Raw genomic sequence first — 18206 nt, 5'->3', positions numbered from 1 at the left:
AACCCCACCTTTCCTAAATGAGGCTCTCCCATGAACATACATTACTACTTAACAGCTGCTCTGACTGAAAGCTTTTCTTTCACTAGGCTGTGAAGGCCCTAAATGTGCTAAAGAAAAAAAAAACCAAACAGGTATTTAAAACCAAGAGGGAACTGTTAGAGGTAGATAGTACAGTGATGCAGACTGAACTGATGCATGGCAGCAACTGTTAAAAGCAGCTTTAATAAAATGTGTAGTGATTCAGAAAAACAAAAACCTTACACTGCTGAAGGTTTTTGGTAGCAGATTACACCAAAGTGCCTTTTAGGGAAAGATGCTACTTGAAGCTAAGAACGTATTTCAGGACTTTATATCTAAAAATACCTAACATTACACCACCATTGCCATTTCACCACAGCCTCTCACAGGGGAGATGGGCTGAACAGAAAACAGTAAGATAATCTGTACAGACTGCACTCCCCAAGAAGAAGTATATTACAGTAGTTTCTTGGAGAATACAATCCCCAGGAACAGAAAAAAAAGTTTTATATATTATATAAAGTATTCTCACATATTAAGTTTTGCGTTCTGAAGGTAGGACAGAATATCCCATTGCAAAACAAAAAAGGCAAACTGTACACATTCGTTTTCATCCTTAGCTACGGAGGGTAGCTAATCGCGACTGCATTGCTTCAATGTCTTCCTCCTCATCAACAGCGGCGGCCGCTCCCATGGGTTCGGGCTCCGGAAGAGCATCCGTGACTTTACTAGGTGCTTTACCCAAGGCCCCTGCAAACAACACGCAGGCTCGTTAGTGTGCATCACCTCTTGATTTAACAATGAGCAGCTTTCGGGTACATCTGAAATAATTCAACCACTCCCTTGTGGTAGAGGTCACGCAACCAGAACTGTTTGAGCTGATCAGCCCTGGGCTGTTGGCTGACACGCAGCAGAACCGCCTGTCAGCCCTTCCCCAGCCTCTGTGGCTGCAGTCAAGCCGGGGAGGAGCTCCCACCACCCACCCGGCGGGAAGGGAGCTGCTCCCAGCCAGGAAACGGGATGGAAAAAAGGAAAGCAGGATGTGAGAAACAAGGGAAGGCAACAAGCCAGGGGCTGGGGAACTGGGCTTTCGGCACCTTCCAGCTGAACACGGCTCCAGTACCTGCATTTGTCACGCCACTAGAAATTCAGGTAAGGAGCATTCTAAGCGTTATCTAAGTCAAATTACTAACACAGCAGATCGCTACTTCATCAGCTGTAAGGCAGAAGCTTGGGGTTTGGGGTGGGTTTTGGTTTTAAGGGGGGTTTTTTGTTTGTTTTGTGTGGTTTCCACACCTCCCACAACTCAAGACACTAACAGCATTTTACAGTCAGGAATCACAACATAGCCTCAGACTCAAGGCAATGCAGCCAAGTTTATTTCCCGACTTCATTAATCATAGTATACCTAGTCAATCATATAAACTTCACCTTGTTGAGAGGATCCACTGTACAGACAAACACTGATCTGTTAAAGCCTCAATTACAGAACTGCACAGACATCAGCTGATGCGTATTACCTATGCTTTACTGAACCGCACCAGCCTTCTCAGCCAGTATTCCCTGAGAAACCAGTCTGTCAGAGCACTCTGCCTATTGGCAAAGGCGAAGACACCACTGGGAGAGCGCCGTTAAGTCAGAATAGATGTAAATTGCTGCGCCTTGTTGAGCAGAGCAGGGGCTAGGCTCTGCTCTCAGCAAACGCACACGCACACACACACAAACTCACCAGCTGTAATTTCAAAAAGGATTTTGTCAATTTCCATCTCAGCTTCCTCTTCCATTTCCTCCTGGTCCTCCAGGCTTTCAAAGGTGTCCTCCAGCATTTCCTCTATAATACCAGCCTAGCATAAAACAAAAAGGCAGTGCGTGATGCCCTTGGAAACAGCAGGGTAAGAGGATGCACTTCCTACTTTGGAGATCAGGTTACACCTATCCAGGCATTTAACAACTGCCTGCTCACTGCTCCAGCTTTCCGGATCGAGGCTCTCCTCTTGCGTAAGGGTTGGCCAACACACTTGCCTACGGTTTAAGCACACATCTGTGCAACTGGCACACAGGAAAAGTGGTAAGAAAATTGAGGATTAAATACACATGTTCTCACTTTGAAACCCTCAAGCTATTATTCCTTCTTGCTCCATGTCTAAACACCGACAACCCAGCTTGCTCCAAGAATGTGAAGTACAACTGCAGACTTCAGTCATGAAGCATAAATTGTGTAATATGCTGTAAAATTAGCGTTTGACATCATAGGTTCCCTTTTTTCTTTCTGCGTTTGAAAACGTTCCTCTGCAGGGCCTGCAACCTGCACAATGGTAAAATTCTGATTTGAAATAAACAGTCTAGAGTGGTAAGAAGGGGAAAAAGCAATTTTGGTAGTTGAAAAAATAATCAAAGCACTTTCATCACATGGAGACAATAAGCTAGGTGTTTTAAACGCAGGATCAGACTAGCCATCTTGCCCAAGATGGGACTTTCAGCTTCCCACTCCACAATAGCCTGTGGTGGGTCTTTCTGAATATATATTTTCATCCCTGAAATCAGGAAGTTCAGTCTCCCCCAGAACAAACAGAAGGGATACAGGCAGTCACTGGGCACGAATCCTGCTGTGAGCGTCGGTCTCCCCCAGCCCTTGGAACCAGGATGACCAAGCCGTAACCGCTCTGTACGGGGACCTATCTTCCTCCTTCCATCCTCAACCTGAGCAGCTTTTTTTCAGCTTCAAGCTTTACACCAAATGTGTTGCAGGTATTGCTGAGTCAGGGTTTTCCCCACATACTTACACTAACTTGCTAGAAAGTCCCCAGCCATTGATGTGCTCCTTTAATTTGTGTTTGTCCGAGCTCATACAAGCCCTCTGACAAAGGGGCCGCCTAAGCAGTCACACAGCACTCCAGCACACTGAACCACCACCTCTTGTTCACCCAGGTCTTATTTATGTTGTAGATCTTACCTTCATCATCTCTTTGGACAACTCCCTCATCGTTGCTTGGATTTCAGGGATTTTTACTAGATTTTGCATAGCTTTCATGACTTCTGTGCTCTTCTGCAACGAACCTGCTACTCTAAGGACAGCTGTGAAGGAGAGGCATAGAGAAAGCTTGAAGGATCGCTGCACCACCAAAAGCAGAGAAATTATATCCTTCCTACATGGATAGAAACTTGTTTGCATTTAGGCAATTTAATTAAAAAAAGAAATGGACATCCTGCTGCTTCATTCTTGTCTGCCTTCCTGGAAAAGCTCAACTCCTACCCACACTGGGGAAAAAAAATAAGTTTCTAGCAAAGATACTGGTCCTGTATGATTACCTGGAGCAATCCAAATTCCCTGCAGAAAGATTTCAACCCGCTTGCCCTCCAGTTCATAACAAGAGATCCCTGAGGAGCTCTGCTCCTCGGCAGCCAGAAGTCTTGCTGAGGGTTTCCCCGGCAGAGCTAGTCCAACTCCACGTCTGACTGCTGACCAAACAAGTGACCCTCTGCCCCACGCTGGGTAGAGGAAGCTAACTCTGGCAGAATTTCTACTGCAACAGTTTCACATCAAACAGTAAGCTAGAAAATTAATACCAAAGCAGATAAGCAGGAAATCAGTGTAATTTAAATTGAATTTAACAATACTCTTTCCAGAGGCTATTCTCATAATATAGCTTATAAGCTCTTCTCACATACGTTGATATACCAAGATCAAAATGTAATAATTAAGGGTACTTTGAGGTTCTTGAATTGTGCCATCCTAACTGCACAGCTTCCTAGTCATGGAGAACTTACCTGTTTGTATATAAAATGGTCACTCCTTAATGAAGCAAAATGAAGGTACAGCATATATTATTTTTCATTTTAATACTTAATTTCTTTAAGAACATTACAAGTGTAATGTTAACAAACTAACAGAAACCTTGCCTTTAGCAGTAATTTCCCAAGATGAAGCAAGCTAATAGAAGCCCCAGACTGAATTCTAGATTCCTTCCTATTGCTCAGGTAAGCATAACAGAACATTCCCAGTAAGATGAAGGTGCTGGTAGCGGTAATAAGGAAGAGGCTGCTTTGAGTTCTTCCTTTTAAAGGACACTTCAAGCTGCAAGGATGGCCACTGCTTCCCCTTCCTGAATGAGGTACATGGGAGCCACATTCGACCTGTCCTAAGATAACACTTAAGGTTCACGTTGCAACTGCTGATTTATCACTCATCTAGTGTTAAAATCTACTAGCAACTAGCTTGGATAATGCTGGGTGGGGGGAATACTCTGACATTTCAGTAGCATGTTAACATCCGCCGAGCCTTTCCCTGTCTTTAATGCTTTCTGCTCTGCTCTTGCTATAGGCTAAAACGCTCTAAGGTATGGAAAATACTGCAGGAAGTCTATTACAACAGATTTCTGATATGGATAAGGAATGAGGGAAATATGCTGGTACTCAGGGAGCACAAAGGACCAAGTAGGGTTTACAGAGACCTAGGTATTAAGCCGCAGGGCAAATCAATTCATCCACATCAAGGAAATCAAACACTGCCTCCCCATCTCCATTTAGGACTTAGTAAGTGTCTTAAGACTCTTGCTAGAGAAACATTTACAAGATTAAGGGAATTCTACTGAAGGAAATAAACTTCTCATTACAGATCCTGTCCAAATCAGTAACGACAGGCTCCACAAGGATACAGGGTTATTAGGCACACATTCAAACTGTTGAGGAAGGCACACTGAAAATGTGCCCCAAATTACTAGAAGAGAGTTCTGTTTCACAGCATGTGATTCTCCTGTCACTGCAACCCTCAGGCTCTGAGGAGAGGTGTTAGATTATCTGTTGAGTAGCTAATCAGCGGGAACACAGAGAGCCAGCAAGGATCTAGGGAACAACGAGGGGTAGGAACCCTACGAAGATAACTGGGAGCTCTGGGGAGCTACTACTCCAGAGCCCAGGGTGGGAAACCCATCTGGACAGGGCAGTGGGGAAACATCCTGCAGGCTGAAGGGGGGTTATTGCCTACAGGAATATAGGACTCATTACAGAATGCGAGGGAAAAGAGCATGTTTGGACTCAGGAAAAACTTATTATGGATCTTTTAAGGGGACTGCAGGAATGTGACTGAACATGAGAAACTTATTATGGGTGTTTAGGGGAACGGCCAAAGGTAGAGAATGGGAGGGATCAAGATGGACCAGGGAACACACAAACCTCAGGGGCCTACTGGACCAGGTACCAGCAGCTCAGGCAGAGGAGGAGATCCGGGGCCAGTTACCAGATAGCTGGCCAGCTTAGACTGAATGTCTGAGAGCAGCTACTGGAACAACCCATGTATTGTCTGTGTGTGTATATATGTGTTCTACTAGTGGACCTCGGTCCCAGTCAGCTGAAGAGGAAGACCAGGACTGAGCTGTCCATGTTTGTGTGAACGCTGCGTGTTTACATGGGTGCTGGTAAGGGCACTGCTGGGAGTCTGTGTGGCTGCGTGCGCCTACTGGGAACAGGTTCTCGGCCTGGTGGATGCGGGGATGTGGAACTGCAGGAGCCTCACACCTCTGGGACTGCTACAGGAGGAATTTCCCTGCGTCACTGGAATGAGCTGCCTTTCACAGAGTAGGACTACTTCCAAATTCAAGCTCTGCCTGCATTTGGCCTCGGTTCTAAAAATGGAAACCCAGACCTCACCTCTAAAGCTAGAAGCGCTCAGTAGTTGTTCTTACCGAGCTGGTTCTTCATCCCCATGAGAACAGAGTTCATGTGAGCTTTGGATGCATAGAGTTTGCTTACGGCCTTTCGAGAGCGGATCAGTTCCTTCGCCAAGATCACACACACATCTTTCTGACCCTTTTTGGCAGCATCCTTTATTGACCGCTTCACCTTCTCCTCTTCTCTCTGGATATCTGGAGTACAGAAAAACACAGCAAATAATGACAAACTGCTAAGGATATGGAAGATAAACCAGTCATTTGTTGGGGTGTATTTTCAATGCAAAGAATTGTTTCTGCTTGATTTCAGATTCCCTCTGTTACTCAAAGACCTTCTTCTAGGCTGATTTACATGTTAGCTAATTAATTCAACTGAATATTAGTAGGAAAATTCTCATTACTAAACATCCAGCTCTGTATCTTCCTTTGCAGTTAAGAGTACTGTAAAGGACTGTCCAGGAATATCACTGCACAAAGCTGAGCTGACTAAGACGAATTCTTAAGAAACAAGAAAGATCCAGTAAGAACAAAGCACTCTGAGATGACTAATTGACTTACAACTTCAGAATAACTTCCTGACAATTAAACTGGCCTGATATAAGTATATATGTGTGTGTGTATACACACACATACACACAAATATACACACACAGTTTAAGGCTGCTGTATCGATTTCCTGCCTACAAGATTACCTCTTCTGTGTTCATCACCAGATAGCACCACTTCACCAGGAAGGAACAAAGTTGTCACAAGGAGTTTAAAACTAGTAGTGTCAGAAGATGGACAGGCATTTTACCAGCAAAAAGACTTACCTGTCAGACTACATTCAAAGCTTAACCTATATGCCCACTTTCAAGTGAATGTGAGGGCTGTTGTGGGCAAAACTGTCCTCACTATTTCTAAACCCCTGAATTGTGTCTTTCTGAAAAAAAATACATTCAGAAAAATTGTAGAAGGCTGATCTCACGGAGACTAGAAAGCTTTAGATATACAGTGCCTTTAAAAAAAAAAAAAAAAGCATAACCACTTATATAGTGAATTTATAAGGGTGCATCCACAACTTTAAGAGTTACTTAGAACCACAGATTTGTTTATTACTGCCAAAAAAAGCCTTAATTCTTGCAGATAGGCTTAATTATTCCCCCCATCAGGCACAATTCATTTAGCCTCAACTGGATACCCAACCAAGTCTATACTTGTACTTAAGGAGTTAAGGTCTTGAGTTTCTACTGCTCATGCTTTAAACACACGTGCATTAAGTATTTGTATAAACTGGCATATTCAAATTATAAGCTGGCTGGCGCCAAAGCTGTGGATAATTTATCAGCAAAAACTAGTATGATAGCAAATCGTTAGATATAACTTAAAACAGCCTGTTCAAAGTCTCCTGGTATCCAGCTTCATGCAACAGCTTTTTATAAGTGCATGCTGGAACAGGAATACTCAACTAAGCCTGTACTAAGTAAGCACCAAATGGCTGGATCTGAAATATTACACACTAAATAGGCTTCCTTAAATAACATCGGTTTCTCTAGCAAATCTGATGTGACTGTTCATATGTCTATGTCTGCCTTGTTCGATAACACTGGCTGTGTACAGCAGAAGCCAGGTACCTCAAAAAAAACTCAGAGTAAGAAATCCAGGAATAAGCAGGGGCTGTATCAACCCCCTTCCTTTTCCAGACTCAGCAATAAATTAGCCACTGATGAAATATGGCTCTAAGTCTGTAAAAAAATCACCCCAAGGTAAATAAAGATCAGATAGCAAGGGTTAGGCACACTTTCCTGCAAAAAGCTGAACCACATGAACAATTCTTTCTAGCAATGGCTTTGTTCAAATTTGGTTTTGTCTGAGCCTTCTTGATTTATACCAGACCAAAATTATATGTAGGCAAGAATCAGAAGTTGCCCTTTTATAAAAACAAAGGGTTCAACGCACACTTTTTGGCACATGCTGACTTGGAGACTTCGACGCAGCTTCTCACGTGGGAGTTAATGAACCCTGTACTCAAGATGAGTCATTCTCTCGGTATCATTCAATGGCGTCTTTACTGTGAAGGACTGGCAGAAATCTCTACGATCATAATCAGAAAAACATACTCCTTGCTGCTTCCCAACTAGTATTTGCAGAAACATCACAAGCTTGAAGACATCTGTAGGTCAGAGTCACAGCATATCAGAACAGGTAAGAAACAGCTGAAGTGGTACAGCAGAAAATAGAAAGCACCAGGAGTACTCCAGCAGTACTGAGGAATTATGACATTCGCTTTGTCAGGCTAAAAACAACCACAAGTATTGTGTTACTACATCCAAACTAGCGTAGGGTGGCCCCATACTCGAGTGAACACTTTCATGCTTGCATGACGAACTGCTGAATATGATACTGGTGGCACAAATATGCAAGAACAGTCAACTCTGTCTTTGAAGGTCAATGCCAGCTATGCACCTCTAGTGAGCCAAAGTCACTACACCAGTCCCTCTGCAGCACTACCAAGCACAACAGAGGCACAAAGCAGTCCAAAGCACCTGCGAGAGGAACTTGCAAGCTCAGTAAAGCACAAAGTTACTTTATTACTCCAACTATATTAACTCGAAAAAATTCAATTCTGAAGTCACAAGGATACCTTTCATTTCTTCAAACCTTCCAAGCCCTCAAAAGCAACCTACACCAAACAGAAATCACTACAGCAGCAAAAGTCTAACAACAGATGGTTTGAAACAGTGCGTTGCTATATCAGTAGCTGCGCTGACTGGGCGAGCCCGGTGTTCGAGTTAGTTATCCAAGCCCACTCAGTTCATCCCAGGTGAATCTGAGTGTTGCCATATCAAAACACATCTAGCACAGCCTTCCCCAGGGAAACTAAGACAGGTCCCAGCTCAGCATCCTTACTCAAAGATTGCAGCGATTTCCTGTGTAAGTCTCAACTGAAATGATAAAAGCATGGCAGAATCCAACTGCAGTGGGTAATTTTCGGAAGAAAACCTTTAGTGGCACGTGGCTGTCATCTTTCAGCAGCAGCCTGCTAGCCTGGTAAGTGTCCAGCAGATCCACATACTTCCACAGCTGACACTTGGTAAGATGTGAAATCCTAGCACAATATGGGCATTACGAACATATTCTATACCTTATTTTAATGGGAATTACCAGAATAGCAGATGGTTGGCGGTTACTATAAGCTCTCACGTGCTGAACTGTATTTCTTTGAACGTAACACTCTGAAATACATATACAGACAAGTTTAGAGCTGTTAAAATAATGAGATTTACAACCACATCAAAATACCAGACTACCACATAACACAATATCTATATAGGCCATTAGAAGTATTACAGCTTGCATAAACTTGCGAGAAAAACAAAATTTCAAGAAACCATCAATAGTGAACACGCGGGTAGTTTGCTCCCACGGAAGATGTGGCTTCCAAAACACACTTTGCTAACAAGATCAGGCACATTTCAGTTGCTCTGTGCCCAATACAGCCACACAAAGTGCCTTGGAGAATGCAAAACAATTCACAAGCATAACGAACATCACTGTACATCGGTTTTCCCGGAAAAGGCATAAACCCTGTTCCTCATTTTACAGATGAGGACAAAGACAGACTTTGTGCTGCACGAGCATCTCTCTTCAACCAACTCAGACAAATCTACAAGTGGGAGAACACATGAACCCTGCCAGCTTACTCCAGAAGTGTGGGGCTGGGGAGGAAAGGGGGAGGGGAGAACATACCCCTTGAGTCACTCAAAACAGGCATGTGCCTAATAACCAGATGCTGACACAAAATATCCTTTACCAGCACATCCCATGGACCAATCCTGAGGGCAGTGTAGTAGACAAAAAGGTGAAAAAAGAATCTAGCCCCAAACCTATTTTCAGATTCTGGGAAGGTGGGCAGAGGAGAGAAAAAGAAACTGAACTAGCAGCAGTGTAATAATAAGCAACTCCTCTGCTTTTCAAGACCTCTTCAGAAGCGTAATGCCCATAATTTAATAGCAAAACACCCACTGAGAAAAGTCTTTCTTTTTTTTTCCTCTCTCCTGTTTGCAATTTTCCCAAGCTGACAGCAAGCTACTTTTGTTTAGCACCAGTACTTCATGCCAGTACACACCTGTGGAACATGTGGAATTACATACCACACTGATACTATGCATTAAATCAATGTGGGTGAAATTCTGGATTGTAAGTCTAATTCATCTTATCAAATGGGATTTAAGAGCATTATGTCTTACTGGAAGGATACAATATTCAGGTTCTTTTTGAAAATTTTACTTGGAGAACTTTACAACGACGTCATTTTGTAACACAGACAGTCTGGCCCCGGGATCACATTTGTCTTCCTTTATTCCAGATGCAATAGAGTACCCCAGGTTATTAGATTTCACAGCCTCCCCCAATTAAAGGCAGACAGGGAAAGGAAAAACAAAAAATGAGACATAAGTACAAACCTCTGATCTGTCTATCAATCACTCTCATTTCTTTCCTTATCTTCAAGGACCATTCATTGACCTTAAAAAGAGAAAGTGAGAGTTACTTGAAATTCCATCTTTAAAACTACGCTTTTATACTTTCATGTAACTTAACCATTCAATATCGAAAGCACTTCAAAATGCACAAGCTTTAAGTTATGAGTGATGTTTAAATATTTCATTATTCAAATAATAATAATAAAAAACAAACCACATTGCAGAGGTACCATAGATTATTGCACTCCTCTTAACATTCAGACAAGGAGTTAAGGAGGACACAATCTGTGAATCAGAGACGCTCACTGCCTGGCTAATTTTCCACATCAGAGTGACATCGCTGTACAGAGGAAACTTGCTTGCAGGAGACTTCAGCATACAGTAGAAACTTTGGCACAGGATGACAGCACCAAGAGCAGTACTACCCATTTCAGTCAGAAGGAACCCCAGGGGGTCTCCAAGCCAACCTCCTACTCAAAGCAGGACCAAGTTCAGCCAGGTTGCTCGGGGCCTCGTCCATTGAGTTTTGACACTGTCCAAGGGCAGAGACTTCACAGCTGCTCCGGGCATCTGTTCCAGCACTTAATCATTCCTGTGGTGTAGAACTTTCCTCATGTCCAATTCAAAATTCTCTTCTGGCCACCTGTGGCTGTAGCCCCTTTCCTGTCACTGGGCACACCTGAAAAAGTACCTGGCTCTGTCTTCGCTACAACCCCATTAGAGGCAGTGAAAAGGCTTTAGACCCTTTGCTTTCCTTTCTCCAAGCTAAACCAAGCCCAGTTCCCTCAGTTTCTCCTCCTGTGTCATGGGCTCCAGTCCTCCACCATCATGTTGGCCCTCTGCCGCACTCTCCCCAGTTTGTTGATATCCTTATCGCACTGGGTGCCCAAACCAGGATGCTGTTTTGCAGGTGTGGCCTCATTAATGCCGAATGTAGCAGAGTAATTGAACAACCATTTGCCTCAACATGATGATTACAGCTTGCCAATGCAGCCCAGTTTGCCCTCATTGCCACGAAGGTGCACTGCTAGCTCATGTTTATTATCCACGGGAAGCCCAGGTCCCTTCCTGCAGAGTTGCTGCCCAGCCAGCCCCAGGCTGCACAACCCCACGCGCAGGGATGGTTGTCCCACGTGTACAACCTCGCATTGCTCAACATCGTGAGGTTCCTGCTGGCCCGTTCCTCCCGCTTGCTCAGGTCCCTCTGCACGGCAGCTCTGCCCTCCAGCTTCCCTTCCCTTGCCTTTGGTGGGGGCTTCAAACACAGCCATCCCCTCTACGGCTTCCCTCCTGGGACTTGCCAAGATCTCCCTGTTCCAGCACTCCTGGCTCCCCCAACACAGGGCGCTGAAGAGGTGGGGAGCACCCACTTGCCCTGACCACCTCTCCGGGGAAGCGGAGACACCAGACAGGCAGCAGCCGCCAGACACCCAGCTGAGAACTGGAAGCACTTGTGGCAAATAGAGAAGCAGAGAGGGGCTATACAACACCAGAATCAAGAATCAGGAGATAACACTAGCACAGGAACAGAGTGGAAGCTCTGCTGCTACTTTTATTAGCAGCAGTACAGATTTTGCACAGTATCTAAAAAACCAACACCCTAAGTATTAAGATAACCTCTAGTTCATGGATCCACTTGCACCCTGTACATGCCAGTGCACAGGCCACTCAAGAAGTCTAGTTGACTGTATGAATAGTTTCATATGAAAATTGCCTTGATTTTTATGTGAGTTTTTTTATTCAAGTAAAAAGCTTTTGTCTACCTGAATAAGCTTTATAACAGAACTATAAAGAGTGTTCTTCAGTGCATGAGCCCAGCAGAGCAAGACGGATTCTTAGACCTTTACCGGTCTCAAAAGAAACGCTCTCAGTCACGATGAACAAGACCATGTTTTGACTACAGACAACCACCACCATCAGAGCTGCCCAAGCACAAAACCTGCTGCAAAAAAACCCAAACCCAAAAGCCCTGCAGAGCTCTGTGCGTGCACATTACAGGTGTGCAGAAGTTTTGAAGGGGTTTCAGAAAGCTCCTGTACCTTTAATTGAATCCTATTTTATTACAGCGAAAAAAACAAAAAAACAACCCAACCCTTGCAGGACTGACTGCAGCCTCCTCTCTTGTTCTTCAGAACAGAGCAGAAAAGGTGAGGTACATTCATTCCTCACCCTCATAAGAAGCTAAGAAGGTCCCTCTTTTGAGTATGCCGACACTAGAGGGAGAAAAGCAGGGGGAAGAGACTGTGGTAAAACATGATTGAACTCTGGCCGGCCAAGTGTCATGTCTCAAATGTAACATCTTCCAGAGATCTGCTCTACAACTTGTATTCTAGAACAAACCAACATGTATTAAGCCTTCATGTCCAAGCACAATCGGCAACTGTCAAATGAACTACAGCAGGATTCACAGATTCTGTCTCTGTGATGCACAACCCAGCACAAAGACACCATTAAACCACAACTGGCCGTATGTTGTCATCAATCCCTGCTAACTCTGACAGCAGAAAACTCTGATAGCTCATCCCTAGTACTGCCCAGGAATAAGCTGCTTCACACAACTGTCCTCATGAAGGCAGACTGGATGCTTCTTTATTCTCTGGTCTTCCCAACGCTAATCACCAGTTTTGCTTATAAGAGGAGGAGGAAATCCCATTAACTCTCATCTAGACTACTGCATGCTTCCAATTATGTGAGACACGGCAATTTATTGAGCAGTAAAGAAGCTATATTGGTGATCTCTCACCGGACACCAGGGTTACGGCTATGAACCACAGCACAATGCAGACCAGAGGTAGCAATGCTGGGAATAGGAGTACTTTGGCCAACTAAGCAAGGCTAATTACCCTAAGCACAACTCCATGCTGATGAAGCTATTTTGCTTCCACTTCCAACATAAACAAAAACGTCATTCTCACAGCACTGCATCACAACAGAGGGTCAGCCAGCAAAACACTAAGCTGAAATAATCCACTTAGACTACATTGGAGGAAAAAACACTTTTAAAGCTCAAACAGTCCAGGCATGGCATTAAATGTATAGTAGGCCCCCAGGCTTAGACAGGCTGAAATGCATCACTAGCTTCTCTCAAGGACTGAAGATGTTTGCCTTGTATCATTCATAAATAAATTCTCTCCCATCAACAGAGAGTGAGCATACAAGCAAACCCAGGGCAAACCACTGCCACTACAAAAATCTCAACCTCTTCCCATCCAGCCACCTCCTGTGGTGCTTGGATTGCTTTCTCTAGCCCTACTCAGGGACAGTATCTTGTGTGCAGCTGCTGGCAGACACAAGGAAGTGGTGCTGTTTCCCTGTCATCTAGTAAGCAGAACTAACTACTTCTTTTTCCTTCTAAAGCTGCAGTTAGATACAGCAGGAAAGAAATTTCTTACTAGTAATGGGTTTCTCAATATCACTGTTATGGCCTGTGAAGTCATTGTGCCAGCCTGCAACCCAAGAGCGTGCTCATGACAGCAAGATGACCCACGTCATTTCTCCCTAAGGGTCAGACACACCCGTTTTCTAGCACCTTTGCAGGCTTTTCTGCAAACACCTCAAAGGTGACCCACAGACATGCTGTGTTACCGGAAAACATAAGCTTGTCAGTTACAGAAGGCAAAAGAGAGGTCATCAGACATGAAATAACAAGAACTTATCAGTACAGCATAACCACACTGTGTGGGTTAAACGGTTGTCTGCTGCTTTATCCCACCACTGAAAGCCACAGTCTCTAAACGTCAGTTCTTTCTGTGGCATCTTCCAACGCTGCTTGTGAACTTAGGAAACTATAACCAACCCGCGTGGCTCCGACACAAATAGAGGAGGAAGGGAAAGTACGCTATCAAAGGTATATTCCTCATCTAACGCTATCATCCAACAAGCAACGACTACAGGCTGCTCCTCGGGACTCAGCTGCTACAAAGCAGCAGGGAATATCTGTGACAGTGCAGGTCTTCTAAGCCTTCAATTTAGGTGTCTGTAATCCTTCCCCTTTTGCTTTTTTAGTACCTCTAACGTATTTGATCCTTCCCCCCACCAAATAGCAGATATTTTTTTTATTAACACATTAGTAGTGATTTATGAAAGGCAACAGTTAAATCCGCCAGTATCTTGATTATTTCATTTCACTGTGACATTACAAATCTGTGCGTAGAAGCAAGGCTTACACAGTTTGTCTGCAGACTCAAACCCCCCCCCCCCCCCCAAGTCCCAATATTTCAGTTATTCATATTTTAAGACTACCTTCCCAACAGGAGCTAGAGGCCCCTAACGAAGCCGGAGAGCTAGAAGCCATGGAAGACAGCTAACAGCAAGCCAAAAAACCCAGGAGCCGCTGACTAAGCCTCCCCAAACCACGGCACCCAGGACACATCGCTCCTTTGGCTACTGCATTGCTCCTTTGGCTACAGCTCCTGCGGCCCCGAGAAGCATCCCCCCCCCGGTCTCTCCACACCTGCAGGGAGCAGGAGCTCTCTGACAGCGGACCGAGCGCGTTAAGAAGCTCCTGCATTTCGGAAGAACCGAAGTAACCGAGGGCGGGTGCCCCCAGCCCGCCTGGGGACGAACTAGAGGGGCTCCTCGCGTGCTGCCCAGGCCCACCCGCCGGACAGAGCTCTCCGGGGCACGCCGGCCTCTCCCAACCCTCCTCCCCCCCGGCCTCGCAGTCAGTCCCGGGGCGGGTGTAAGCAGGCGAGGCCCCCGGCTCCGCGGTGCCTGGCCCTGGCCCAGGCCGGCCCCGGTCCCGCCTCAGCCCCCGCCCGGCGCCATGGCAACGCCATGTATCTAGGCCGCCGCCCCCCCCCCGGCCGCCTCCAGGGTCTCACCAGCTCCTTGGGCGGCTTCTCAGGGGTCTTCCCGAAGAGGCCCATGGCGGCAGCCGCCCCGCACCGCCCGGCCCCGCCGGGCTCCTGTTCCGGTTCCCCTTCCCGTTCCCGTTCCGGTTCCGGTTCCCCTTCCCGTTCCCTCCCGCCGTCAGGGGCCGGCGATCCCCACTGCGCATGCGGCGCCGGCCACTCCCGACTCCTCCCCCTTATCACGCATGCGCACGCCGCCTCCCGCACCGCTCATGCGCCGCCGGTGCGGGAGGGGCTGGGGATGCCTAAGCGGTCGCGCCCCGCCCCCTCGCCCCGCCCCTGGGCGGGGTCCCAACGGTCGTCGGCCACAGCCACGCTTCACACGGCCCCACGCCGCTTCACACGGCCCGAAGGAGCAGCTCACGCCCGCGCCGTGTGGAAAAGGGTGTGCGGAGGCCGTGACAGGGTTCGGCCGCGGCCCTTACACTGCCCGGGTCCATTCTCCGACCGTAGGACGGTGGCACGGCAAAGGCGACCGGCAGGAGTTTATGGTGGGCCGGTGCAGTTGAGAGCGATAAAAGCAGGTGCCGGAGGAGGTTAGGTCACCACCTGTCCTCGCTCTGTCACACAGGCTGCAGGAAAGCACAGTATTTATAGAATCTAGTCGTGCAAGGGGTGACACCAGCTACACTTCGTATCTTTCCCCTGCTGCCCAGGGAAGACCCAGAGGAGACCTGAAGAGAAAGAGAAGCGGCACGGAAGACGTTGCCTGCCTCGTCTTCAGCTGCCAGGGTTCTTTCAGAGATGCCCCACCAGTGAGGCCTGGCTCATCTCCACCCCCTGCCGTCCTTTCCCCAGCGAAGGGCGGGTAACCTGGCCAAAATTAATGGACAGCTTGGAGCCACCCTGCTAGGTGCTGCGGGGCAAGCGCCAGCGGGTCAGTCCATCTCCTTACGCCCCAATGCACAAGCTGAGACACAGGACTAGAAATAATCACTGATGCACAGAAAGAGTGCAAAAGCTTAGGAAGAAAAAGGTGCTATTAGCTTAATCTCACTCTAATACCTTACAATTATACTTACCCTTGTTATTTAATTCCCAGAGAAAGACATTTTAATAACAGTTACAAAAATGTACAGTTCACCTCTGTCTTTTTTCCTTCCAAAACCTAACGCAGAACAAAGACAGATCTAAACACACTTTGGAAAGAAGAGCTTTCATTTTGGACTGGGTACCAGCAGTGGGAAAGCGAGTGTAACAAAACAGTAATTGCTGAAACTGAGACTGGCAAAGACCTTCAGACATGATCTAAATCCACCCTTTCCTAATAGCAGCACAAAACACCCATCACCTTCATTAAACCTACTGAAATAAGTAACCTCACATCAATCGTTTGACATTTTGTTTACAGTTGGTCACCAGCTTTCAGGCACGAGGTGTCAGAGAATAAAACACTACGTCAAGAATGTTTAGCATCTCAGTTAAGACACTTTACAAATACTAGCACAACCCAGCCCAGCAAGGCAAAACAAGCGAGCAGCAAAACTGCTGACCTTGATATAGGCACAGTCTTTGCTCTGTTCTCTGGATTTTGAACTGTCAACGCGTTGGGTAAGGGCTGTCTGAGATTCTGCACTCCATAGAAAACAATCCTACTTGGATGCTTCTGCTGCTACTGACACAACCATTTCATAAAATAAATACATCCAACTGCTTTTTCTTTCCTGCTGGGACTACCAATACACTACACCAGCTGCTGTAGATTTTGAAACAGATGGATCGCCAGGAACTAGATCACAACAATTTATATAACCCAGGCTAACGGACAGGAAGGGACCGAACCTTCAGTCACAGCTATCTACTGGTCATAATTATCTGCTCATACGGATGTACCCTCTGTGGCTCTCCCGCTAATTAAACAGCAGTTTGTGTCATTTATCAGAAGAATTGGACTAGTAGAGCAACCGAGGTCATTAAAGGAAGTCTTCAGCTGAAACAGGTCTGCACAATGGTTTGCAAATAAGGCTGAACCTGTGCACAGGAGCGGAGCTGCTCAGGCTTTGTACGAGGTCAGCTTTCAGCAGCAGAGCAGCTCTCCAGGAGCACACAGTGCTCCAAGGACGCAGTGCTGCTAGAACTTACTGCTCGATGAGTTTGGCAGAATGCCGAAGTACCAGCAAAAGGCCACGGTGGACTGTGATACAGTGCATCGCCCGTTTACTTCAGTGCATCAACTACAGCCTTATTTATATTCACAAAAGTTCTCCTCCATTTCCCCTCTGGAGATGGCAAGGCCCCAGTTCAGTGCAGGTTTCCAGACAGTCCTGAAACAACATGCTACTTACGATAAGCACACAGGCTAAGCGTCACACTGCTGCACAAACTGGAAGCAGAAATGCTTTGCCCTTGTTATGCCTCTCCACTGCTCTGTGGCGACTGTAATGACAGGTAAAGGGCATGTACTGAGAGGCCTCAACTGGAACAGAAATTACTTTCTGGACCACAGGAGAGTTGATGATATTATGCCCCTTCTATCTCCCTGCTTCAGTACTGCAATAGGAAAAAGGAAATGAGCAAGGAAAAAGTACTCACAATTAAAAACAGCTCTTCTGAAAATTACAAGAATATCCTCTTGGGAGGACGCCTGGGGACTGGAGGCATGAAACATTTGTTATTTAAAAAAAACAGTGTCCAGGTACCCTGGACAGATAAAACAATGCCAGACAGCTTTGTGAGTGCCAGCCTCCCAACTCTATATAAAGGCCCAGAAAGAGAGATGGATCGCAACTGCAAGAGGGACTTGTGTTTACATTTCCTATTATCACCTTCATTTAATTATCCTCCTTTTATACCACATGGGCAAGAACTAGGAAAGAAAGAAAATGAGACTGTTGCTTCTACTGTGGCACATAAAACAACAGAAAACACCTTTCTAGTTTAGCCTTTTCTTCTACTTACATCATCTCGTTCCCTTTTTTTTTTTCCCCCTTTTTTTCTTTCCAACCAACATTTCCTTTGGATTTTCAGCCAGATGATTTCTGAAAGGTACAACCAAAACCACGGTTTCATATTGAAATATAAAGAAAACAACAGACACCATTTTTCATGGCATCCAACCACTATCACTTTTCTACAAGAAATCAGAAATCACTTCAAAATAGCAGCAGTTGGAATCTGACAATTTTTACCTTTGCAAGCCACTTTTGTCACTGCATGACAATGTTCTGCTACTTCACGACGGTTTACTTTGAGGCTGTAGAGGGACT

General features: G+C 45.8%; 1 protein-coding gene across 5 annotated transcripts in view; it reads right to left on the bottom strand.

Annotated features, from left to right (window-relative positions):
- Window positions 1-203: 203 nt before the first annotated feature.
- Window positions 204-18206, bottom strand: part of LOC115344281 (charged multivesicular body protein 3) — a 35397-nt gene continuing 17394 nt past the window's right edge. The window contains exons 1-7 of one of the 5 annotated variants that reach the window (XM_030021327.2): window positions 15082-15148; window positions 14971-15051; window positions 10130-10190; window positions 5700-5879; window positions 2972-3093; window positions 1748-1862; window positions 204-768 (exon numbers count right to left, since the gene is read on the bottom strand). In XM_030021327.2, the coding sequence (XP_029877187.1) occupies window positions 635-768; window positions 1748-1862; window positions 2972-3093; window positions 5700-5879; window positions 10130-10190; window positions 14971-15015 (657 nt within the window). In that variant the 5' untranslated portion in view covers window positions 15016-15051; window positions 15082-15148 and the 3' untranslated portion in view covers window positions 204-634. Of the gene's footprint in view, window positions 769-1747; window positions 1863-2971; window positions 3094-5699; window positions 5880-10129; window positions 10191-14970; window positions 15149-17898; window positions 17979-18206 lie in introns of those variants that run through there. The other 4 variants (XM_030021339.2, XM_030021318.2, XM_030021348.2 and 1 more) reach the window with 4 other exon arrangements.

Source organism: Aquila chrysaetos, chromosome 1, assembly GCF_900496995.4.
Source record: "Aquila chrysaetos chrysaetos chromosome 1, bAquChr1.4, whole genome shotgun sequence".
NCBI lineage: Eukaryota > Metazoa > Chordata > Aves > Accipitriformes > Accipitridae > Aquila > Aquila chrysaetos.
The sequence above is the reverse complement of the archived record's forward strand: the minus strand, read 5'-3'. Positions and strand labels throughout refer to the sequence as shown.